This window comes from Parambassis ranga, chromosome 20 (genome assembly GCF_900634625.1).
Source record: "Parambassis ranga chromosome 20, fParRan2.1, whole genome shotgun sequence".
Taxonomy (NCBI): Eukaryota; Metazoa; Chordata; class Actinopteri; family Ambassidae; genus Parambassis; species Parambassis ranga.
Genome location: NC_041040.1, coordinates 11,713,530 through 11,739,863, shown reverse-complemented (window position 1 = coordinate 11,739,863; position 26,334 = coordinate 11,713,530). Strand labels below are relative to the sequence as shown.

At 43.0% G+C, this 26,334-nt stretch overlaps 2 protein-coding genes across 3 annotated transcripts; one reads left to right on the top strand and one right to left on the bottom strand.

The window, feature by feature from the left end:
- Positions 1–1,561: 1,561 nt before the first annotated feature.
- On the top strand, positions 1,562–23,552 carry zbtb47b (zinc finger and BTB domain containing 47b). Of its 2 annotated transcripts, XM_028432980.1 has the most exons (7): positions 1,562–1,713; positions 14,222–15,604; positions 15,871–16,018; positions 16,265–16,380; positions 16,924–17,068; positions 17,292–17,714; positions 17,794–23,552. In XM_028432980.1, exons 1-7 carry the CDS (start codon positions 1,711–1,713, stop codon positions 18,072–18,074), a joined length of 2,499 nt encoding a protein of 832 aa, XP_028288781.1. In that variant the 5' UTR covers positions 1,562–1,710; the 3' UTR covers positions 18,075–23,552. The 2 variants fall into 2 exon arrangements, with proteins under 2 accessions (XP_028288781.1, XP_028288782.1); XM_028432981.1 differs by having other exon boundaries at positions 17,292–17,917.
- On the bottom strand, positions 23,501–26,334 carry klhl40b (kelch-like family member 40b). The gene is made up of 6 exons (XM_028432983.1): positions 24,969–26,334; positions 24,653–24,813; positions 24,475–24,582; positions 24,219–24,404; positions 23,992–24,141; positions 23,501–23,883 (listed from the first exon to the last, which is right to left on the bottom strand). Exons 1-6 carry the CDS (start codon positions 26,103–26,105, stop codon positions 23,772–23,774), a joined length of 1,854 nt encoding a protein of 617 aa, XP_028288784.1. The 5' UTR covers positions 26,106–26,334; the 3' UTR covers positions 23,501–23,771.

Sequence of the window (26,334 nt, the reverse complement as noted above, 5' to 3'; positions counted from 1 at the left end):
GCTGCACTCATGCTGTTGCAAAATAACTACCCTGCTGTCACATCCCATCAGGTTTCCTCTTTTTTTAGTGTCTCCATATTAAACAGAATTAGACCTTTAAAGCTAAACTCCGGACTACAAACCTGTTTACACTTCCATACACAGGAGCCTCAGTAACTGAAGTTTGTCACACTGCAGGACATGCAGTGATAAATGAGACCTGCTCCACATTTTATTTTCTTCCCACCTTGTTATGAACATATCGACTTCTGCTCAGCAGAGTGAGTGGTGACTGAGGTCCTGTGGGGGCCGCAGGACTGGACTGAGTTATCAGCTGGGACAGCCCAGGGCCCCATAATATCAGAGAACTTTCATTTTATAGCAAACCTGTCAAACTGTTAATGGATCAATTTTAAGATAAGTCTTAGTTTTAGAATAATAGTTGGTTATTTGAGACTTACTGGTAGTTACAGCACAGTTTTACAGACCTAATAATTCATCTGGTAATCATGAAAATAATCAGTAAACAGGCGGTTAGGTTAAAGTAGTCACTGTAAAGGTGAGGTGTTAGCATAGCATCGAGTTGGAGGGAAAAACATAAAACCGAGAACATTTGGTGTTTTCTTGGCCTATTCCTCACCTTGTTTCTACATGACATGTTAGGTGCATATGTTACTGGATATGAATAACTGCTAGAAATATGTTACAATGTCTTTTATTATAAATAGGTTTTTCTCCACTGTTTATGTGTTGAGCTAAACCAGCGTAGCTAGCTAGCTAATATGCTAAAAGGCTGATTTGCGGTTAGTTAGCAGATTAGCAAGTCGGTAACCTGCTAAGGCAACACTTTGGCTAGCAAGTGTTCAGCTAAACTACAACCAGTTTTGAATTACAGTGTTCATAATGCAGTTTTAACACGCAGTAACATTTACATATACATCTACTTTATTTATTTAGCCAAAAAATATGTATTTATGCTATAAATTAGCTGGTCTCATCCCTACTTAGCTAGGTACCAGCTAAATTTGACCTGCTGTCAGTAAGCATTATGGTATAACCAGAAAAATGTTAAACTAAAGTACAACTGGTTTAAAATTTAAGTGAGTAAAATATTTAAGCATTCAATTGGCTTTAAGACAGCAACTGTATTTGATGTTTAATTTGTACCTGTAACTAAATATGGTTCTAAAAGTGGATAAATGGTGTAAATATGTTGCTATTTTCCGATAATAATCCATGTTTCGTGTAATTGAAGTAATGTGGGAAATGAGTGAACTCCATGACCTCCGCATCTGTCTGCCCTCTGACGTCACTGTGGCGCAGGAGCGCACAGTGAGAGGAAGAGCGCACGCAGGTTTGCGCCATATGTCCGTGTGTCCTTCCCCGTCCTCCTCCTCCTCCTCCTCCTCCTCACTTCAAAACACTCACGTACAGTATACAAAGAAATGCGCCTGTCTCGCAACTCCACGTTTAACAGTAGCGTGTCCCTTTAAAAACGTCTGACAAAAAGCCCATATGATCCCCGAGCTCCAATCACCAATTCCTCCTGCAAAAGCAGCCTCTGCATTTTTGTCTGTCTGAATGCTACAGCAGCACGGGGGGAAAAGGACTGAGGATCAGGCAAAAGCTGAAGAAATGTGACAATTCAACGCTCATTTTCATGGCGAAGGGAAAACTGGTGCGAAAGGAGTTATTCTGGGACTCCTTCGAGCCTCGAAACGCTGGATCAAAATGGTAGGCTACTGAGCAGCGCTGCATTTTTGTTTATTTTTTTGTGTGTATGTATGTGTGTGTGTGTTTGTGTGTCCCTTCTTGATCTCTTGCAAATTTGAGCTACTTAGCAGGCCGATGAAACTTGCTACACACTTGCGCCTCATCATGATTCCTCGCCTGTGGTTGTCATACGTGTGCTCGGTGTTTGGCTGGTGTGTGTGGTTTGCAGTGAAGTTTGTAACTTGCCGACATGGCACAAGTTGGAAATGTGAAGCTGCTGTGAAAGAATGCAATGGCTACAATAGCTACATTGATGCAGAGAAGGAGTTAAATTCTTTCATATCAGGGCGCTTCTGCCAGAGATGACTGCTGCTAATGTGGACAGTTAACTGAACTGGCCCCTCTTTTACTCCTCTCCCAAGCCAGACAGGACAAGTTTGACTTTCATGCATACATCAGAGGATCAGCTCGGTGTGCTTCAGCAGAGATGTCACTCAAAACTTTACTTATTGGTACTCAAGAAGAGGTGTAATGGTTGGAGATTTTATAGTGTGTTTTATATGCTGCTGTTGCTTTAGGGAAGTGTCTGATTCATGTTTTCTGACTAACATCCCATGTCACTGTAGATAACTTGTATTTTCACCCTGTTTTTTTTTTTATTCCCCTGCATTAGCAGATATGACTGTGACGGGGAGTTGTAGAAAGAGCGAGGCAGATAGTGAGGCAGACAGCCCGCTCTGTCTCCAGGGTCATTTTAGGATGCCTCATTAGGAAAGCATGTGGAGCTCGATGCAGTGGTGGAGTAATCCCAGCGCGCGTTCACATCTGGAGGCTTGGGTTAATATCTGGGTCAGGTCAGCAGGGTTAGCCCTGGTGCTTGCTGGGTGGCTTCTGGTGGGAGTAGGAGAGAGAGTGAGGTTTGGTTATGGCTGTTTTTCTTTATTTATTAATTTTTTTTTTATTATTTGCAAGTGCCAGAGCGCAAACTACAATACAGTGCGGAGAGTTGATCAGACATACCACTACTGAACATGACCCAGATCATTTGTGAACTTACTTGCAGATGTCAAGAGCAGTTGTCCTTATTATTTTTCATTTATAGCCAGGCGGTGTCATATACTGCTCCATTCATGAAAAAAATAACTGAACAGGTCTTTTTTTTTTAAAGGCATAAAATTGAAAACAAAAATAAAACAATGAAACAAGCACGCCTTGACACAAAACAAGGGAAAAAAGCAGCTGCAAAAGGCCACAAATTGAGTAAGTGGAGATATAAAGTGACCACATATAATATTTACTCACACCGAGTAATTATTTATGTAAACATGAGTACAGAGAAGCCAAGAAATACAACGTGACTTAAAATTAGAAAAAGAGCCACAGACAATCAAAATGATACAATATGAACCAGAGCAGCCACAAACTTTCACAAAGGGATCTTTCTTGCTGTTCTGATGTATGAATTGGGGATTTTACTTGTCTGTGCTCAGGGGCTGTTTACTTTATAATCCTTCGTGCTCTTATTGAAATGAAAAGCTCTCGGTCTGTATGTAAATAATTGTGTAAGTGGGAATCTGCTTGTGGTGTTTATACTGTGCTGTTTCTGTGATACAGTTTCAGTGGGCTCTGTGCGGTCCTGAGCAGCTCCTTCTCTATCCTCTCAGGGTGCTGTGAGTTTTTACGTAACTGCCTATTCAGGGCATTCTTGCCCACCCTTGACTTTGAGGCTTCACTGTCTCTGGGTGCTGAGTGGGGAAACTGTCTTTAGTCTTTGTGACAAGTGCAGCCAATCCTGAGACCGGGCAACAAACTCCAGCAGACATCTTCGGGCCCCCGGTAGGAGGCCACTCTCCTTGGAAACTCGGACCGTACTGTAGGTGCTGCTAATTTATGCCTCTGAGATTAAGAACAGTGGACAAGGCCGTGCACACAGCAAGGTCAAACTCACTGTGCTTATGTAAGGTCTCTTTTGTTCTTACTGGTTCAAATGGCAGGAGATTGTTTGAAGAAAGTTCAGGTTGGCTCTCTGAATAAATCCACGTTTTTATTGTTTCTCATGTCTTTGTATCTGAGGAAAACAGTTACTGTAGTTTAACCCTGAGGCACTTTTATCAAACAGCTTTTTCTTTTCAGAGGAGGATTTCTATTAGCCTTTCATTGTCAGACATTTGCAGATATTAAGAGAGGGGCCCAGCTAAAGTGTTCTTATAGCTTTTAGCTGAATTCAGGCCAGAGAGAGAGAGAGAGAGACTTAGGAGGAGCTTTAAAGCAGCTGGAAATGAGTTTTCATGCTGTTTTCAGACTTATTCAGCAGTAAAGCAGGAATTCTTGATCTGATAGTCATCACAAATATTTGTCTGACATTTAGTCACAGGCGCAGATTAATGTTTGGGTTTTATACAGGGATAACATCATCATCCATTGTAGCTGCTTATCAGTGTTACACGTTACAAAGACAAATGCACAGAAGAAAAAACATCCCACCACCTCCACACCTTTATAAATTCAGTTTAAAACCTCAGATTTGAAGCTTAATGTAGAAACTCTATCCACTGTCATTTTGCAGTTTCTCGCTGGTAAGCGCATAGTTAGTGGCTTAGTTATGCATAACTTAAAGCCTTAACAGGTGAGTGGTACAGAAATCACCACTGTGTAAGATGTGAACATGGTTTTTATGCTGAGTTACACATGGACTCTTCTTTCAGAGCCAGCCTCTAGTGGCTATTTGATGAACTGCAATTTGGGCATCTTAGGTTGGCTTCATTTTTCAGCCTCTTTGTTTTTCCCACATCAAGAACTTGCACGACATTTTAGGGACATCCGATGCTGGGACCTCATCTGTAGGAGATCTTTAGGTAGAAAGGACAACTGTACCCACTACACAGTGGCAGCTTGGTAATCCCTTCTGACTAAATGTTTTAACACAGGCGAGAGCAGAAGAGAGCTGTTGAGAAGGTACATGCTGTGCCTGTTTATTATCCCAACAGTTAGGTCCAGACAGATTTGGAGTGTTTTGGATGCAAAGGTTCTCTGCAGTGTAAACATGAAGGCTCATGTGTTACATCTGCTGTGAGTTCCTGCAGTATTAACACATCTATATGATTTTATAAATGATAATTAACATCTTATCAATTAACACGATGGGACATACTGTATACCTATAGGAGAAGTTGTGTTTTGTGTCTTCACCACTTTTACATGCTAATTGGTCTTTATTGGCTTGAAATAATCCCTGTTTTTCTGTCCCTTGCTGTGTGTATTGGCCGATTTCTCGGTTTTGTTGACGTACCAGTTGGAAGTTAAGTAACACTGTAAGACAGCAGCTTGCTGAGGTGCTGTAGGCAGACATAGACAGTGTTAGTACAGTTTGTGTGTTAGATTAGGCAAACATGCTGCACACTGTAAACAAGAGTTATCAAAGTGATTTGTTGTGAAAATACTGAAGTATTCCTTTAAGCTCATATTCATCATTTCTCTGCTGTCCACTGATTGGTTGCGACTATAGAAAGCTGATGCTCCTCCTCTACCTTTTTTCTCTCCCTGTCCTTTCTGACCTTCTCATCAAACATATCAACTGCCTGCACACACACAAACACACACACACACTGAAGAGATTCCTCTGATAAGGAGCTCTTCGGAGTCTTGTGTTAGCCTCTTTTCTTTGTGTCAAGCTATGAAAGGGATAATGAAGATATCACAGTTTCATCCTGTGTAATAGCCCTTGGGTATGTCTGCACCTGCTCTCTGCTGCACATCACAGCCTCTAATAGATCACCACACAGGTGTTTCTTTCACTCTTTGTATCATTTATGTGGACACATTCAGAATTATTTTTGTGAAACTTCAGTTGTTTGTTTTTAAGAAACGTAAATATCTCTGTTTGCACGACTCCACACTCCACAGGTATCCCTGTGTTTACTGATGAATGCACGCACAGCAGGTGTGTGTTTGTGTGTCCCTGTTGTGCACATGCGTGTGTAGCGCTGGCTTGGGAACAGTGTGTTATGACTCCAGCAGAGTGGTGGTGTGTGAAGCATTGTTGTGTGTGTGTGTGTGAGAAGGAGATGCCAGCACCACAGGCCCCCTCTCTCTTGGCCAGGCTTCCTGACTCAGCGCTTCCTCTCCCAGCTCATTGGCCCAGACACAAACTTCCTGGCAGGGCTTCAGTGCGGACGCTCTAACCTCATCGCTGGCCCCCTCCGCCTCTAGGCAGTTTCTTTGATTATCCAACCGCTCGTCATCTCAAGTCCAGACAGTGATGTCTTCTGCCAGCATCACTGAAACACACACTGTCCTCAGCTTCGCCAAACTGATAAAAACACACCATTGTCATCCGCTTTTTTAAGTGACAAGTGACAAAAACATCTTTGCAGCTGAGGCAATCCTGTCAAATTTTAATGTACTGTACGTCTCTGAGATGCTGCTCCTGCTGTGTTCTCATCCTTATTTTTGTTTGTGCTCCCCAATTTCATGCTCGGGTAAACGCATATCAGTTGTAGATTGGCTTGTCACCTGTGGTTGCATTAACATATAGATGGAAATGTATTTAAATCTAATGGCGGAGGCTGTTGGAGCTGGGCTGGGGCAAGTCCAAACTGCCAGATTAGAGCAGGGAAAAGCCTACAGTGTAGGGTTGAGATTGGATGTCTCGGATTAGAACAGCACTAATGCTGATAATATTGTCTTTATTAATTGCAGCCAGCAGTGAATGGTGTGGTTAAGCAAGTTAAATGTTTTAATAGGCTAAGGGGAATGAAATAATTGGCTAAAGTGGTGGGAAGAGAATAACCAGCAGCAAACTGGGAAGTAATTTGCCTCTTGGTTTGTTGTACGTGTTGCCTGAAATGTCATTCAGTCTACATGTGTTTAGGCAGTTTAGATTTGAGCTAAGAGTTCATCTGACTTTTTAGTCTTTAGTGTTGTGAATATTTATCTTAAGGTCTTTACCTTAAGCTGGTGGAATGTCCTTTAGCCACAATAACCTGCAGATCAAACCTGAAAAAAGTTCTGCAGGATGTGAGCACCTGCTTGTTTTCACCATCTTCTGATGATGTCTGGTGTCACAAAGCTAGATTTAATAAAGTAAATATTGTCAGCTTGATTTTCTCAAGATTAAAGCAACTACAACTTATTGTATTTCTTTTCAAGCATGTAAGCTCCAAGTGTTTAAAATTCAGACTTTACAGTACATCTCTGATCATGTTTATTTTCCATCTGCAGCTCATGTGCCTCTAGTTCTTTCTGATTCTCTAATCCAATCGCTTAATATCACAAGGTGTATATGTCAGCCTTAATACCATTATTATCCGATAAACAGTGCCTTCCCAGTGAGTATTAAAGTCCACATTATGGGGCTGTGCATGTGACTGTGCTGCGTGTGACCTCAGCAGTGAGTGCGCTGCCACCCGCTGCTGTGGCTCCCCCTTTAGTCATTGATTTTTATTAGCATTTTTTATCATAGTGCTGTAATGATTACCATGGGGCTTGTTAAAAGCGAGACCTTGTCACATGTGCTATTACCAATCTGGCTACTGTGTTTAAGAGCAACACGATGCTAATATGAATCCACTCACAGATGAAGATACATCTCTGAGGATCAGCAGTGTCATCACATATGCTGAATGTCTGAATTTCCTGTTTGCTAATATGTTCACAAATTCATGATCAAAATGAGTGTGTATGCACAGAGGTGTTTGGGTGGATGTGCTCGTGCATCTGTTACTGTATGTTCTAATACCTCAAGGTCAGTGCTGGGTCTCTGTGCTGATTGGATTTAGTGAGCAGAGGAGGAAGTGCAGACAGACAGAGGAGACATCTTTAGACAATGGGCCCCTGGGTGCAGACATGTGAAAGGCCCTCATCACTCTTGCATGAGAGCGTCATGCTTGTTTTGTGTGAACTTGTAGTTTATTGATGCTGGACTAATGTCTCTTTGTTGTTATTTCGTGGTAGTTTTGTGTCTTGTTTGTGGATGATTTGTGTTTCTGTCATTTTGTGGATTTTTATGTATCTTTGTAATAGTTTCTTTATAATTGTTTTACTGTTTTATTTGTCCTTATAGTTGTTTGCCTCTCTGGCAGGGCAGCCCCCCTTTGAGCTCTTGGGCCCCAGTGCCTGGTAGGGCCATTCAGGATCTATCCATGAAGAGACACAGACACTGAAAGCAGCTGGCACACTACTTTCCATCCATGCCAGTCCTGCCCAGCCTGTATCCTAGACAAGATAACACCCGAGGATTAGGTCCTGCAATGATTCTCACCCAGAGAATCAGGATTCACATCTCTGGCTCAGCATCTCAGGGACTAAACCTGTCGTTTGGCGTCAGCAGCAGGGGCTGGTCTGGTGAGCACACAGAGGACACAGTGTCAGTCATTACCCTGATGACTTTTTAATGGCTGTCTGATTGGACTCCGCCAGAAATGACATGCCCTTGTCCCCTTCTGTTGGGTTTTGTTTACGCGTGAGCTGATCTATTTCCCGCCACGTACCGCAGCACTCACATGTTACTGGGAGACCAAACTAGCTGCTGTAACTGGGTGATCTCCTTGTGGAGAGTTTGTGTTCAAACCTGTCATGCTCCACTCTTGACTGCACTGATGATGACTCAGGGATGTTTGTGTGTGTGTTTAGGGGTGGGCACTGCTCTCCTACCATTTCCATGCCAGTGAAAGAGATGAGGGCTGACACGGTGCCCACTCTCCTTCCTCCGGGTGTCAGTCACATTGAGCCCTGTGCTGGGATCCTCAGCAGGAGACCTCACTGTGAAGAGGGCTGCTGAGTGTGCTTTTTACTGTAGGTTGAAGTGCTGTGTGGGTGGATGTAGTATGTCACGACTTTACCCCACACCATCTCAGCAGGTGACAAGGGGGTCCAGGCACGATAAGGTTACTGTCTTCATCATGTGTGTGGACGGCTGTGTGTGGATCTCTTCTGTATTGCTCACTTTTAGGTGACCATGTGGGCAGTTTGGTATTTGGATGGTAGAGAGTTGCATTTGCTTCCAGTCTTTTACAGTCATGTTGCAGGTATATATATAGGTATATATACTGCCATCTTCCAGCAAAACTAGCATAGTTTATCCACTCCAGCTACTTGGTGAAAGTACACCTGATTTACCTTTTCTTCACAAGCTTTCAAAAGGTTTGACTCACATTTAGATGGGAACTAGACTATTCCATGGAAAACAATGAACCCAAGTTGATGACTCTTGGATCTTCTTTTGCAGTTTCATCCATGTCTAATTCATCCGTGTAATCTGTAGCAATAACTGATGGTGATGGTCCTCAATAGCAGCTTGTCTTTTAGCTTACTTTCACCTGAGGCTGATCAGTTACAGCAGACTAAGGTTTTCAGAAGGTTTAAATTATAGGATTGTATATAACATCCGCTTCTGTCCAGACCATAAACTGTACTTAAAGATGGCTGACATGACAACTCCCCCAAAGTGAGGCCAGAACTCCTCGATTACCCCCGGTGGCTGGATGCACTATAGGTCATAGACCTCACCTGGTCCGTGTTAGTGGATGGGACACAAACCCATCTGAAACCTAAAAGTATTTTTATGGAATTTTTCCATAACATATGGCATGCTAGTTTTTTAGAACGCTGATATGAGTGGTTTTTTTAATGCATTAATATTTTAAGTAGTTATTATTGACCTAAAATGGAGGAAGTACCATCACAGTCAGCAGCACTGAACTCAAACTTGTTTTATCTATTTGTATAAACTCATATCATCGTGATGATAATGAGTTTGAGTTTAGAAAGATAGAGGTGCTGATGTAAGAGGACACCGAGTTCAGTCTAAGCAGTCTACAGGCAGAAAGAGAGAAAGCTTTAACCCCCTGCAGTGTCTCCCCCATGGGACTCCCTCCTGCCTGAATACAACCTGCCCTCCCTCACACTATTGATGTGTCCATGACTTTGTGCTGTGCTCTGACATTGGCCTCTGTTAATGGCTCAGTCTGTTTACTGGTCAGCAGGCAAACAAGACAGCCAGGGTAGATGCTGTTTGGATCAATGAAATGTGTGCAAGATAGTAACTGTATTACTGTAGATTGAAGAGGTTAAAATGATTGTGTGCATGTGCTACACCTGCAATAGGCCTTGCATCATTTTAACATAACACTGAACAGACTTTTAAAATGGCAGCTCTGCAGAGGTCACAGCACGTCCACAGTCTGCAGTGGAGACTTTATAGAGTTGTAAATCTAGTTGCAGTGAAAAGGTGTGGGAGAGAAGGAGCATTCTCACAAGTGAAAGTCAAATCAGAGAGAAGGGGTTTCATCCTTAAGCTCGGCTCTGGTCCAGGAGTTGAGGCTGTGCCAAGAGAATACCGTCTGCCCTGACATGGCTGAGCTGAGCACTTTGACTGGCAGGTTAACTGTGGGCTTGACTTGTACATCAGACTCTGAAGATAACTGAAGCAACTACGAAAATCTTGGGCCAAGCTGTTATCCTGTGTATCATTCATCACAGCTGATTCAAAAAAAAAAAAACACAGATTAGTGGTAAAGTTTGTCAGAGTTTAATGAAAGCATTGCCATCAGATTTTTTTTAAGTGCCTCATTATCTTACCAAATGCACCATCTATCTACATTTGGATAAATTTGACATCTGACACACCCTTGAGTTTGTTCCTCTCTCATAGCTGCCTATTAGAGCTGTTAAATAAAAACAGGATTTGTATTTTTGTGAGCTGTTGCCTTTCAGAGTTTGACATTCAATTACAGACTCTCCATCAGGCCAATTAATATTATTTTGAATGGGGGGGAAGTATAACTAATAGTCTGCTAGCTGTGCTGTGTACTGATTTCTGGCACACTGGTGCTTTGACTTAAACAGTATCATGCCAGTGTTTAGCAGGAATAAGGCCAACCGTCTTCAATATGTTCTATTTTTAAATCTATGTTTCCAACTTTTTAGGTATACATTTTTAGAATTACTTCAACTAGCAACCAGGAAGTGGCTGCTATGTCCTCACAACAGTCCACTGAAGCTGCACAGAATTTAAGTGCAACTAATAAAGTCTGGCCTGATGATCACTGCAATGCAAAGATGATCTTGAGATTATGATTTCCGCATGGGCTTATCAATGGAGGTTCTATGAAAACACTCTTGAGTGCTGAGGCACGCTGAGTTCCAGAGTTACTCCGCATGTCTTTGAGCATTGCAGCAGCATAAAGATTTTACGCTCAATTAACCAAATTAACTATTTAGATAAGGAATGGAGGACACAAAATCAATATTTAAGTGTTTCAAAGCAAATGCTGCCCTGATCAATAACAACACCTTCCCCTTTCTAAGTGATGTAAAGATTACATAAATGTTCTCCAGCAAAGTGAATCATGTTTTGAATGAGCCTTGAGAGCTGCCGTGTGAAACAAACTCCGAGGTCTCTGTGATGCAACAGGATCCTCTTACATAGTGTAGTTGTGTTTGGCAAATGATAAAATGATGTGTGTGTGTGTGTAAAGGGTGCACGCAGCTTTGATTGAAGATAGTTTAAATGACGCCTCTTGTTGGGCACGTCAGTAATCCCCCTGCGGTGTGTTTGTCACAGGTCAGGCCACATATGAATAATGTATTGGGAGACATCTGACTGAGAGGCTGGTTAAAGGTGGCGCTCCCTCTAATGACAGCAAACAAGCGCTCTCTGTGACATTTCCAAGGAAGAAGGGGGGGGGGGGTAATGGCAGACAGAGATCTGGGGAGTCAGATTAGTCTTTCAAACCAAAGTACTCACTCAATTTGTTTGGCTGCAGTATGATGAAATATGACAAGTTGGTGTTTGATGCATCTTGTGAATCCAGTAGCTGCATGCTAACTATTTGCTACTGGAATAAAGTGTTATGAGGCATCAGTCTGGTTGAAAATAAAGTCATTAGCCACAGCTTCAAATCCCTCTGTAGTTCAGAAACCTCCAGATAAACATTAATAGTTAAATGACTTTAGTCTTTAGTATTTAGCATTTAACTTTCTAATATGCAAGATTTTCTGTGACTGGGTATGTTTACCTTTTACATCAGTCCTTAATAACTGGTCATGGACACATGCATGACTAAATGAGTTGAACGTATCCATATAATATTACTATTCAAAAACAAGCCAACATGACCGTAGGGAGATAAAAATCTTTAGAGTGTCCATGCCATGGGTGGAAAAGCTCTTCCTGAAAGGGGCGTGCTCAGCAGCAGCTTGTTTGCATTTAAAGGTACAGACACTGAAACTACTTGTTTGATTAAACCAAGTCTTATATGAAGTTGTTTAAAGGGGCATTTAAAACAATAATCTGCTTACAGTAGCTGCATAAAGACATAAGAGAGTTCTTCCAGGCTAAGCTGGTGTTGTTGTGCAGTCTAGAGTTGGTTAGCCATATGGTGGAATCATAAATAAAGATGTGTTTGTTCTAAGCAATTAAGAGACCGTCTGGTAGAGGGACTTACACCGCACTCACATGGATCAGATAAATCTGTGTGCAGAAATATTTTCTGTGTTTGCACATTCTTTTGTTATTAAGGCAACAAATCTACCAGCTGTGCAGCATAGAGAGTCTTTCAGACAGTAGTGAAGTCATTTGGGAACTCATTTGGGGTCCTGTTTGATAGGTGCATAAGAAATCATACAGTTCAAATCCCAGGGAATTAATTTACAGATCCACTAATGATGGGCCTGAGCAAGGAAAGTCAGTGAAATTAAGCCTCAGACACAAGTTACGTTATTGAAAATTGAAACCACAAATTAAAATCACATGCTGTTTATTTTAAGCCCTGAATGTTTTGAATCTCTTCCAGAATTTAATCTTTGACTGCGTTGTCCTATATGAATACCGAAGAAGAGACAGATCGCTATCGCTAAAAGAAGCATAACTTCCAGTCTGCAACTTATACTCGATCTGATTAAGGCTGCCACGTTTTGCCCTTGGGCAATGTCTGTAGCCTTGCATGGAGAGAGATAACCCGATCTCCACTCCTCTAGCTCCAAGTCCAATTTAGCAGCTCAAAACTATGAATAAATCTAACACTCTATAATTGAATTCTTCAAACAGAACACATTTTCAAGGTTAGGCACAAATGCAAATCCATTTTCCTGCCTGAACAATGAAAAGTCATTTTCATTCATCTTAAAGAGAGAATGTGAGGCAGCAGGAAAAGACAGCATACTTATATTTTTAATTCAAAGAACAATTAGCAGACATTGTTGAGTGATTCATACTCATTAAGCTACAAGCATACTATAATTATTATTGTCTAAAAACTAAATTAATTTATCACTTTCTGTTTTTGCTTTGTCGTACATTTGCACACGTACCTCAAAAACAATGTGAAGGTGTAGAGATGTAATAAAGCTGTATTATGTTCCCTATAAACAAGGATTGTATCAATTCAGCCTTAAAGAGACTCCCTGAATTATAATTCCCATTAATTGTTTGGAGGGTTAGTTAGTATTTATTCAGCATGGTTTCCCTAATTATTTCTCCGGACGTGTTTTGTCGTGTGCATAATTCGTCATTCCTCAGGGACAGTGTAGTGAGTGGGTGTGAGGAGAGAGAAGGCTAATAGGGGGGAAATGGCATTGAATACCAATGCACAGTCTACTCAGTCCTTGCAGAGAGCCCAGACACTGTGTTTGTGTTTGCTGTGTGTGTGTGTGTGTTTTGTGCATGATTGCACATCACGTGTGCATGTGTGTGTGTGTTTGCTGCTCTGTCCCCACTCACATCCCGTCTGGATCGAAACCTTGCCCTTCCTGTGCTAAAATAAACCCACCTTGGGAAGTTGAGGACCTTGCACAGAGCGCTGAGTGTTACACCTTTTGATTTTTCACTGACTTGTATCATGGAGCCTGCATGCAGCCTGTGACTTTGTGCAGTGCACTTAGCAACACAATATAAAGTGCTGAAAGGCTTTGTTTATGTTTTTAGTATGGTAGAAGATTTGCAGTTTATTTGACTAGCTGAAAGTACCAGTAATAAAATCTGTGCACATGCAGGCACAGTGGATGAGTAAATTGCTTTAATGTTTACGTTTAAAACCAAACCAAAGCCAAATAACCACAGCATTTAGCTTGTTTGCACTGGATGGTCGCTTCTGACCTATAGCTTTTCTGAACGCTGTCTCACCTTGAGTCTTAAATGAGCTCACTGATTATCGATTTTGAGTTCTGTGGGTGACGAGCTGCACGTATCGATCCCCTAAACAAAGAAAACATCTCCAAAGGAGGTTTTATAAAAACACAAATCCCCATTTAGGCCCCCTGAGTTACTTCAAAGGGTTTCTCCATGTCACTGAATAACACATTAGCAGCAGGATGATTGCTAATTGAGCTATAAACTTAATAGGTAGCAGCTAGCTTACCCAGCTACACAGTGACATAGTGTTTGCTTGTTTGTGTTTTTACAGAATTTGCTTGAAAATGTGTCAATAAATAAATAATTACTCCACTAGCTGCTGCATGTCAGAAAGTTTCAAAACAGCCACTGAATGCTTATTAATCTCCACCCTTTTGATTTTTTCTCTCCTTTCTTCAGCTCATAGTGGAGAAGACCACAGACTTCCCCTCTGCTGAGTTCTCTCTGGTGGAGGATGTGGCTCTGCACTTCACCTGTTTGATGGACAGGCTGAACGAGCAGCGCCTCTTCCAGCCTGACCTGTGTGACGTTGACATCGTTCTGGTGCGTCAGCACAGCACCTTCCCGGCCCACAAGGGTGTGCTGGCAGCCTACAGCCCTTTCTTCCACTCTCTGTTTGCCCAAAGCAAACAGCTGCGGCGGGTGGACCTGTCACTGGATGCTCTGACCTCTCAGGGCCTGCAGCAAATCCTCAACTTCATTTACACCTCCAAACTGCTGGTGAGCAGCCGCACTGTCCGTGACGTGCTCAACGCCGCTACCCTGCTTCAGATGAGTGACATTGCAGCTTCCTGCCGTGACCTCATCAGCAGCCACTCGCTGAGAACCACCTGCGTAGATATGGCCAATCAGGAAGGGCTTGGCAGCAGCGACCCCACGACTGTGGCGATGCCCCCCAGCCAGCTGTACCGGGAGATCAAACAGGAGTCAGAGCTGGGAAGGGTGTACACGAGAGAGGGCAGCAGCCCCTTCTCTGTCAGAGTGGAGGAGGTGGGCAAGGTGGCTTCTCAGACTAAGCAGTACTTCCAGAAGGACGAAGGTTCAGGAAGCAGTGGCGTCACCAGTGTGGCTGCTTTGTGTAAAGTGGAGAGCAACGGCGAGGAGTCAAAGGCAGCAGATGGCCACGCCTCCTTCAACAGAGACCAGATCATTGTCGAAGTGAACCTCAACAACCAGACACTTAATGTGTCTAAGGGATCAGAGGGCAAATCAGCTGCAGCCTCAGAGACCGCCACCATGTTTGGTCGTTGCCATGACAACGAGCAAGACTCAGAGGACGATGAGGAGAAAGACGTGGAGAACGATGACACGGTTGGAGAAGAGGATGATGACGACCTGAAGAGGGGAGACCTACTGGGGCAAAGCAGTGAAGAGGAAGAAGAGGAGGAAGATGAAGAAGAGGAGGAGAACACCCTTAACATTCCAGGCTTGGAGCAGCCAGTCATAATAGATCGACCTCGGCGGGGCACCAGAGCTTTGGCCATGGCAGGCACGGCGGCGTCCATGCGGCAGACACTTGCTGAGGCCACGCTGGCCAACCAGCGCCAGAGCGGGAAGAGGACGTTGGACGCTGAGGGCCTGGGCCAGAAGGTGAGGCTGGAGGAGAAACAACACTTCCCGTGTAAGAAGTGCCCGCGGATCTTCAACAACCGCTGGTACCTGGAGAAACACATGAACGTCACACACAACCGCATGCAGATCTGTAATAACTGTGGAAAACGCTTCCTGATGGAGAGCGAGCTGCTGCTGCACCAGCAGACCGACTGTGAGAAGAGCATCCAGGTACGATCACAACACCACTGTTTAAGATTAGTCGGTAATGATTGTGACATGTCTCACTGCCTCCACTATTACCCCCTCTGCACGGAGCAGCTGGACGCCTGCTGTGGTTTTGAAGATCATTTGCCGCTTTAATCTGCTGCCTCTAATTGCTTTTCTTTGCTACAGTGCATGTTCAAGTGTCTGTGTAAACACACACACACACCTGGATTATATTTGTTCCAGAGCTAATAATTCTAGTAATCATCACGTCATCATTTTTTTTTAAGTGTGTGACATGTGGCAAGGCCTTCAAGAAGTTGTGGTCTCTACACGAGCACAACAAGATCGTCCATGGCTACGCTGAGAAGAAGTTCTCCTGTGAGATTTGCGAGAAGAAGTTTTACACCATGGCTCATGTGAGGAAGCACATGGTCGGTGAGTGGCAGTAAAACCCTCCTTCAATTCCCTCTGATTGTTATGCCGGATTTGTTTTGGGTGTTACTTTCCTTTTCCACTTTTTGGGGAAGATAAAGATCTGATTTCCCAGACAGGCCTTACCTCACTGCTTGTGTAAAGTCATGTGGAGACTTAACAGAAGATTTGAATTAAGCAAAAAAAATGTCACACTAGCTAATCTTTGACCCTGTGTGTGTGTCTCTGCATGGGTGTGTGTGTGTGTAGCTCATACGAAGGACATGCCATTCACCTGTGAGACGTGCGGGAAGTCATTCAAGCGCAGCATGTCCCTAAAGGTTCACTCTCTTCAGCACTCAGGAGAGAAACCCTTCAAGTGTGAGGTTTGAGCTCCTTTTTTGCTCCACTGCACCTCATGAACACGAGGAGTGTCACCCAAAACTGGGACTTATATATACATATATTTGTTCATTTAAATTTTCCATCCAGATCTAAATGTGACAATATGTGAGAGTATCTTGCTAACGGCTAAGCTAAGAATCGAAGCATTAATATACTTATGTAAATATCTTCCTGTTTACGACAGACAAAAATGTTCTGATTATTCGAGCACCTTTGAGCCATTGTAGGTTTTGAAATTCCAGTTTGCCTGTCTGTCATAAAATTGTAATTATTTTCAGTGTGTAATAAAACAGTTTTAAATTTCGCTGCAGGGCCTAAAACCACAGTTTTTATCTGGTAATATATTTAATTTTATTACTGAAATCTGTCACAATGTGTTTTATAGCTAAGATTATAATTCATTGTGTTCTGTTAATGGATCCATTTCCCTTTGGACTGGCTGTAATAAGACCCAGTCCAGTGCACTCCTGACCTCAACGTATGAAAAGATTTTGTGTCAGAGTGTTGACTGTTTGCTGTTTCAGAACTGCAGCGAGCGCTTCCAGTACAAATACCAGCTGCGCTCCCACATGAGCATCCACATCGGACACAAGCAGTTTATGTGCCAGTGGTGTGGAAAGGACTTCAACATGAAACAGTACTTCGATGAACACATGAAGACACACACTGGTGAGTTCAGTTTTGTGCTGGTGCTGAATGACAGCAGCGTGTTTTATTTCGGCATGATGCTTCTTTACAATCACAGTAAAAGTAAGAGCAGTCTGTACTAGAAACCCTGTTCACATCAGATGCAGTCATTTGATGTATAGTTGATATAAAAATATTGATTGGAAAAGCATTAAATTTTATGACGGCTGTTGAGTATGAGTGGGTGTGTTTCTCCCTCCTACAGGAGAGAAGCCGTACATCTGTGAGATCTGTGGGAAGAGCTTCACGAGCCGGCCCAACATGAAGCGCCACCGCCGCACCCACACCGGAGAGAAGCCCTACCCGTGTGAGGTGTGCGGCCAGCGCTTCCGCTTCTCCAACATGCTCAAAGCCCACCGGGAGAAATGCTTCCGTGTCAGCAACCCCATGGTCGCAGACGGCAATGACCCCCTCAGCCTTGACCGGCCCCTGACCTCGCCCGCTGTGGACTCTTCCAGTCAGGTCCAGATTGAGACGGCACTGCCCGCCACCTCTGTGACCACGCCCGCTGCTGCCTCCAGCCCCCACCCACTCCACGGCACCCAGCTGTCTCTTCCCCTGCTGCACTCCATGGGGGGGCTACCTCCCACCTCGCATTTACCCCCGCCACCTCCCCTGTTCTCTGCTGGTAGGATGAACTCCAACAACTAACAGATCTGTAGCATTGAAAGCACTTTGTTACTTTTGTTTCATTGTTTTTCTTCGAGCTTTTAAGAGGACTCCTGCAGCGGGAGAGAGAAGCACCTCACTGACATTTACACAGAGAAAAACTGAAGAAAAGGCTACACGGAGGCCTCGTGAGAAACACACACACACACACACACCTACCACAATGAGAAATAGTTTTTTTACTCTGTTAAATACAAAAGAAAACCTCAGAGTCCAGTCGGACATGTCACTCCTCTGCTCATTCACTCCGTCAGCTCTGTCCTGGTTTCATCAGATATTCTCTGCTCATGTCTCTCCGGAGCCTTGCACAATGCATTGATTGTAGCGTCTTTTTACAAAATGGGAGGAAGTGTCTCCTGAATCTTATAGGGAGGGGGGGGGTCATAAGTTGAGCAAGAGCCACACTATGATGAGAAGATCTATTTTTCCTTCTCAACCAACATGTAGCAAGTGGGCCTGGTCTGACCCAGCAATAACCAAATGCTGATTTGTCTTTGAGCATATACATGTATATGGCATTACCAGTAACCAAACCCTGTTAGCTCACCTGCTATATTTAGGTAATGTTATACAGCATTTATAATCGATCCTTGCACCTTACATTTAACTCCAGTGATATTTAAAATGTACTCCTAACTGTCTTCATTTTTATAACTGTGATAGTGTGTGATTCGTGGCACGTTACGTCAGTTTCTAAAGGACATAAGAGAAATCGTGAAGTGTGGAGAGTCGGCCGTGCAATGCAGTGTGTGGTGTTTGTGATGGTGTGCGTGTGTGATGCAGGGCAGAGACCGGAGCTGAGAATCCTCAGCACTCGAGCTTCCCCTGTTCAGGTAGGGGGGGGGGGCTGTCATTAGTTAACGAGTTTTGCTTACATTAAGCAAGCGCGTTCCTCTCTGGCTTTGCGATGACGACGATACGGCACTTTTCTGTGACTTGTTAGTAAAACCTAATGTACTCACACCTACTGTATATTTGTAGGTTTAATGTTAATGTTACGTACAGCTTACTCCCCGACTAAGTCCGGTCTGTGTAATTAGTACGCCGAATATTAAAGAGTGTAGGGATAGAGACATGCTTCAGTAGCTGAATTAAGTGGGCACATTTCATCTTAATAAGATGTAATCTATGTTGTGAAAGGATAAACGCTGCGATGTGTTCCAATGCCTAAATCTGTTAAAGAGCACTGATGATTACAGTTGGCACAACAGAGCTCAACACTAAAAGGGCTCATTACTCGTATATCACTGTCAAAGTGGACCTGTTATGCTTTTTCTTATTTTCTGTCACACGTTACAGTATTAAATGATCAAATGAAATTAGATATATAAGGTGTAAAAAATGATGTAAAAGCCTCATATAAATTCATCTCTTTAATGCACGCTGACATGATGTTTGGTTTGGTCCTGATCTAACAACATCATATTAGCTAATGTTAGCTGGATGTTATAGCTGCTGGAGGCACCTACAGACATGGCTGTAGCCAGTTTTATAACAAAAGTTTGAACTTACAAATATACAGCAGCCTAAAATGGATTTTTGGAAATGTATTATTTAACAAGACAGGTGCTCACATCACCTGTGTTAGGTGGAGGATGACCAGCTGCATAAACAGTATAAGGTGTTTTTTTTAGCTGTGCAAAGCTACTCCAAAATCTATGAATAACAATATAAAGTTAAAAATTAGCATACTAGGTCCCCTTTAAAAGAATTTTGTAATCAAACCCAGAAATGGATACCACTGTTAATAAAACCTGAATCGTTTACAAAATGCCTGTGAACCGAAATCAGTTAGGCAAAGTTCAGCAAAACTCCACCGACCATCTCATAAGTTCTTTATGTAACACGGTATGTGTATGAACACACATTGTTGTGTTTTGTATGGACTAAACAAGCTGGAAGTAACAAGTTATTTTTATTTTATGTTTATATGGGAGTTTTTGTTACCTCTGGGCTAACGTTAGCTAGCCTGCTAACAAGTGTTTTGCAGTGGTTTTTGTGTTGAACAGACATATGAGTGGTGTCAGTCTTCCACACGCAGCATAAAGACAAATAAGAATTTGACAGTTCAAAGTTTTGTATTGAAAAAGCGTCTCTGTGCACTATCAATGCTCCTGCTCACTTTATCTAAAATAGCCTACTTGTAGTGCAGCATTAACCTGTAAATACTGTTAAGATGTGTTTCTTCCTTGTGATTAATTCCTCTTGTTTACATTTGGAGAGTCAGTTGAAAGTGCCCCCACATGTGTCTTGGCTGGTACTACAGAAAGTTGGAGTTTGTGGATATGCTTTTGTAAATGTTATGAAGCTGTTTATTGTTTTTATTTAAAAGACAGACTGAAGTACCTTCACTTTGTCTTGTTTCTAAGCTCAACCCAGAAACATGTGTTTCTTAAACTGCCAAACAGTTAGGGCCACGTCAGAACTTATTTAATAACGGTACATTTTTTTCTTTATGTGTCAGACACATGTTCTGTATTTAGTTTGCTGCTTTTTGTACAGGGTTGAAGACTGCCCTTTAAATGAAAAGTCTAGAAGCTGTTGACTGTAATAGAATTATATTCAGGCTGCGATTAAATCCAATTTAGCCTTAGCTGGACAGCGAGCTCCGGGGTCGGAGAATGAGTTGGAATTTAGTCATTTGGAGCAGTTTTAGGAGGTAATTGCCAACGGTTTCAAAGTCACAGTGAACTTTATTATCATTCATGACCATACAACCAGGAGATGGACATAATTATGTTTCTCCTAGCTGAACCTGCAGAAAAGATGAAGCCAACACACACGTCCATATATACAGTATATAATGACAACAGTTGCACAATTTTAAGATTAAATCATTCATCATGGCTGATTAAGGACTGCTGTTCTTTGCAATCCCACACTAAGGAAACATTATCATTCACAGCGTGTCTTTTCAGCTATGACTGAATAAGCAAAGAAAAAAAGCTTCAAAATGTTCTCACCAAGTTTTTCCCTGTTTGGAGAAGCACTAACTCAACAGCCAATACTGAGATACTGTGGTTACAGATTGTGTATTTGCCTTATACATGGAGGGATCTGAATGTGTTTTGTGTTGAATATAGAGATAGTAGCTGATGGTAAAGCAGGAGGGAAGTAGTTAATACTACTGATTTATGCACTTTCAATTTGTTTGTGGGGCTGTGTATTCAGAAACAGGGTGAAAAGCAGAGAAGTTATGTCCAAACCTTTGAACCTGTACTTTAAAAAAATGTACTAAAATGAATACTGTAGTTCATCCTGCAGGTGGAGTCTGTTGTCCACAGTGTCCCGCTCACCCTGCGGGTGCAGCAGCTGTTCAGTCAGTGTTTGATTGGTTACCTGAAGGTGTTTGCTCCGGCTGAAGGAGTTTCAGATGAGACTGTAAAGAGAGAGTTGCCACTTTGAGAAATGAGAAGGATATTGATTGTAAGAGCACTTTATACACAGGCTGATTGATAAGTGTGTGGCCTCGGGTAGAAGGAGATCATTTTAAGGAAAGCTTCTTTTTTCAGTGTCATCCCCTCCTTCACTTTGAATACATCAGCATGGCGACTACTGAGCTCGTCTGCTAGTCTGATCAGCTGAATATTGTTGGGTGAGTTCAAATGTGCATCCCTGCACAAATTACAAAACAAGAAACAAGCTTTTATTTTAGGCCACAGACTTATCAATCATACCTACAGTAAGCTGGTGTGGATCAAAGCCGGATACAGGTTTTCATTAAATTCTTTCTTGGCAAATGATCAAAGCAAACATGCAGTTTCCTGAGCAGGTGTTGAAATATTTAAATAAAAGGGAAATAAAAGAATACTTAATAATTAATGTTTGATCAGATCCTGTAAACATAATTCCACATGTAGGTACCTGCTTTAAGTCAGATTAAGAAATCTGTGTAGAATTAGGGTCTCCAGACCTGTGTAGTGGTAAATGAATCAATCTTAACTGCATCCTGTCACTGAGTATATGAAAAGCTACGTCCAAGAGGAAATTCAAATTAGTTAAAGTTGCCTTTAAACTCTTGGACATGACTATGACCTGGATGAATGAGAGCATCCACAGACATATGGAAAGCTGTCCAACACATCTGTAAATACAGACGAATGCTACAGTGTCACTTAAAAACGTCCCTCTTTACGCACTATACTGTGCACGTAGTGCAGCACACAGTACCTGTAGAATCTGGCAATAAAAGTCTGAATCCTCTCTAGAATCTTAACCCTTTGTCTTGGATTACGTAGTCTTCCCTAAATCCAGCTGCTATAAGACAAACCCGCCTGTGCCGGCTTCATAGCGGCACGTCATCGAGCTGTGAGAGGAAATATTTATTTGTTATTAATCCCCTCATCCTGAAAAGGAATAAAACTAGCTGTTCTTGTATAATTCATTGTTTTGCAGTTTAAAGTCCGTGAACTTCAAACCGCTGAGGAGAGAACCTTTGCACAGTAGTCCTATAGGTAGACTGTACGTCTTCTAATTAGCCAAATTCTCCTTTACTAAGGCTAGCAGCCAAAGGCTTGTATTAGATTAGGCATAAGGTGGACCTGCCCTTGTCCTTAAAGGAGGGTTTGTCAGTGATTAAGTGGGTGCCTGGACTCCACAGTGACAGTGCATTCTGCATTGCATAATGAAGCTTTGAGAAAGGTGCAGAGCAGAGAGCGGGAAGTTAAGGTCTCTGATGGGATGTGCAGGTTTTTTAGGGGGTTTAGCTGCTAAAAATGAAGTGTGTATCCAAAAGAATTTGATTCTGTGGCCTTCACCTTCAAGAAAAAAGTGTTGGGAATATTACTGTCACGTTTTAGAAACAGCTACTAAGAAGAAGAATTTAACTCAAAGTTTATGTTTTTTTAAATGATTTTTGTATTACCTGGTTTTAGAAAAACTCTGGAGCCTCAAAACTGACAAGGTTAGAAACAGTAAAAACTAGGGCTGCAGTATTTATTAAGCTCTAAGATGTTTGGAGTCTGTGTTTATCTTTTCAAAATGACCCAAAGTTCTCTGGGTAAAGCCTGTAGATGTTGATGGTGATACCATCAGTGTTGTCAGTAAACCCAGTGAGGTCAGGCTCACTACACAATGTCGTAAATGGCTCCACTAACGCCATACATGTGTTAAACCTTCCTGTTACGTTCAGATTTCGAGCAGTTTTTGTTACTTTTGGGGCTCAGAAGCTAAAGAAACATTAGAAAACAAGCACTAATCATTCTGAGTTTGAAACTTCAGTCAACTGTTTTCATACATTTGTTTAATAACTACTTTCCCTGTTTTTTTCTGGGCAAAAATATGTGATTGTAACCACACAGAAGGCGCCAAACGCCTTTGTCAAAATGCATATTATCCTACAGTGCATTTCCCATACGTACTCACACTGCAGCTGTGTTCAAGAAATCATAACGTGTACTCTTATTTACTGATTCTTTCTAATGTAAACACGATGTCTTAGTTAACTCTGGTGTACAAAGCCCATGTATAGGCAGTAGTCGTCACATTCAGCTATAAAAATACTAAAAACAGTACAAGGACAGTAGTGTCTAGAGGTGCTAATAACATTAGACTGTACTTTCTGTCTTTTATTGTATTATTGACTAGTGTTTACCGTCTGTAACACAGCAGAGCGTAATGAAACCATTTCAATATTAAACAGTCTAGATATATTATTGCAAACGGAGCCGTGTGCTGTGTTTTTGTTGTGACTTTGCTGCCATCTGTTGGGAAATCCACACATTTTTCATCAGTCAGGACACTTCATAGTCGGTGGTGTGAATTTTTTATTTCATTCATACAGTGCAAAAAAATATCAGGAGGCAAGTGATTGTTAGAGTTTCAATCATGTTAAAATTGCAGAAACGCATATAAAAATGTTATTAATCAAAAGATTTCTGTGATATGAAGCCATATTCAAAAATTAGAACAGCCAAAGCTTTGTGTAAAATAAACACAACACACTGAATCTTGATGTTTGTGACGCTGAATCTGTCCTCAGATTTCTGTTGACAAACAGGGACCAGAGCTGTTTTTTTTACATCTTGGTGAGACGCAGGGTGTTGAGTCGGACCCCCAGAACTGTGGCCCCCGAGGCGTATTTGATCTCCCTGAGGATCCCGATCCACTCGCGTTCCGCCTCATTATACCTGAGGAGGTGAACACACACACTAGTTATGAAAGATAAGAGTGGAGTCTTTACTCACTAAATATGACAACATGTGGTGCCGAGTGAATGTAAACATGTCCTCATCTACCTCCAGATGTCGTTCATCTCTTTGGGAACGGCCTCGTCGCTGTCCTCTAAAGGCATCATGGCAAAACCTCCAACAGCATACAGACAGCCGGCCAAAGACACCAGGTTCAGGGAGCTCCGCTCCTGAGGGAACTCCACAAAGTCTGACCACCTACGATGGTGCAAATAAATGGTGAAAAAGATGAAGACGTGTTGTACGGTTGGCTTCACTGACTCTGAGGAACTCACTTGTTGGCAGCGATGTCGTAAACCTCCACAGAGTCTGTCAGGCCGTGGTCGGTCACGCCTGCTGCCACGTATATTTTATCTTTATGGACAGTGGCTCCAAATAGGGAGCGTGCAGTCACCATGGGAGCGAGCTCCTTCCATTCAAACCTCCTGGTGTCGTAAGCACACATCTTCTTCAGACAGCTCCTGAGAAGATAAGCTGTTTAATCCTCACACTTCTTACACATGAGTATTAACAGTTGCAGCTTTTACTCACTGGTTGTCTCCTTTTCCTCCAATCACATACACAATGTTATTGTGTGAGAGTGTTGTGTGTCCATAGACCGGGTAAGGAAGTGGCTCTGACTCGCCCCATTTAAAGGATCTATCAGAGGAGGAAGAGGTTAGTTTATCAGGTCAAATCATTTCAACATATGCATCATCACTGTACCCACTGTCTGTCATAGACCAGAACTGAATCCAGTGTTTGCTCCTGCTCCTTCAGCTCCCTCCCACCCAACACGAAGATGGAGTTCTCCGCCTCAGCCAGTCCGAACAGGAAGCGAGGAGACGGGACAGGGGGCATCCCAAGCCAGTCGGCACTGGCGGGGTCGTACTGAGGTCACAGGGGTCACATGTTTGTGAATGGGTTACACCAGATACTTTACTATACTGTTTGTACTATAGTAATGCTACCTGTGCACAACACCATCTCTGCAGTATCTAAGAACAGCCTGAGAGCCTGTTCATTCTTTCCGTCATGTCTCCTACCTGCAGGAAGTACGAGCACAGCGGATCGTCTTTGTTCTGCTCGTCAAAGAATAATCCTCCGGCCACAAAGATCTGGTTTTCCTTGGTGACCAGGCTGGTGTGGTTCTTGGGAATCTGTGTTGAAAGTGATGCTAAGAAGCAGTCGTTTCCTGTTGGATCGTACGCCACTGCGCCTGCGTCGTTCACCATCAGTATCAGGTCCCTAACGAACATCCCAAATCGCAGGTTATCATTCAGGATGCCTGGGAGAAGGCCTTCCTCCTCCTCCTCTTCCTCCTCCTCCTCCTTGTCTCCCCCCTCTTTCTCTGCTCCTTTATCTTCCTTCTTGCTTTTACTTTTTTTAACTTCCGGCATCTTCCCAGCATGAGCATCCTTAACCAGCTGGAGCTTCTGCTGCAGCTCTGGATTGGACGAGATCAGCTTGTTTTTCTCCACATTTTCTTTCATATAATCCTCATTTATGAGACGCAAGCGAATGCAGTCCAGCAAACCCGGCAGGTCTTTCTCTCTCTCTTTGTCCCGGGACACCCACTTCATCAAAGCCTCAAACACTGACTCCTCTGTCTCAACATTCAGATTGTCATTAGTTAAAATGGCCGCCAGCTCGCTGGGGAGCAGCTGGATGAATTCCTCATCTCTGGAGATGAGCTGAAAGTGGTCACAGGCGTAGTTTCGGGCAGAGATGGCCAGCCTGGGACAGTCCAGCATCAAGCCGAGCCTGAAGACGGCCAGACAGTTGCTGAGGCTCAGCCGCTTTTGAAGGAAAGACACACACACAGTGAAAATAGAAGGGATCTGGTACACATTAGCCACAGCAAAGATGTCCTGGACGTTCTGCTCTGTCACATTGATTTTGGAAGTGTACAAGTACTTCAGGATCAGACCCATGACACCAGGCTCCACATCCTCCAGGACGATTTCCCTCTTTTTGCTCTCGTCCAGGTCAGACAGAAAGATGGAGCGGAAGTATGAGCTGCAGGCACACAGGACCAGCCGGTGGCAGGGGAACTCCTTATCTTTGATCTTTAGCACGCAGTCGACCAGCTTGTCATTCTCCAGCAGGTCGTACAGGCCGTCCTGCAGCAGAGTCTGCTGGTACATCCTGGGCTCGTCCATGGGGTTTATAGGCAGAGCCATGGTCCGGGCAGGAGGAGTCTGAGGAGCCTTTCAGTGGATCTTCAAAAGTTGATTTTCTTCACAGCAAAGTAGTTCTGCTTTCTAGCCTGGCTGGTGGAGTTAGACGCATAGTCAGCCTGCTCACCAGCTGAATCCCCGGACAGCCCTCTTCCTCAGCTGTCCTGACCCTTCAACTGAGCTCCAACTGGAAGGTTATTTATAGACCGGACACTCAGTGTGGAGCGCAGGG

Coding starts and splice junctions, on each gene's coding strand:
- zbtb47b (XM_028432980.1), top strand. Junction 16,019..16,264: donor TGTGAGGAAGCACATGGTCG/GTGAGTGGCAGT, acceptor GTGTGTGTGTAG/CTCATACGAAGGACATGCCA. Junction 17,715..17,793: donor ACCTCCCCTGTTCTCTGCTG/GTAGGATGAACT, acceptor TTTTTCTTCGAG/CTTTTAAGAGGACTCCTGCA.
- klhl40b (XM_028432983.1), bottom strand. CDS start 26,105: ATGGCTCTGCCTATAAACCCCATGGACGAGCCCAGGATGTACCAGCAG. Junction 24,814..24,968: donor TGTGCTCGTACTTCCTGCAG/GTAGGAGACATG, acceptor CTGTGACCTCAG/TACGACCCCGCCAGTGCCGA. Junction 24,583..24,652: donor GTTCTGGTCTATGACAGACA/GTGGGTACAGTG, acceptor CTCCTCTGATAG/ATCCTTTAAATGGGGCGAGT.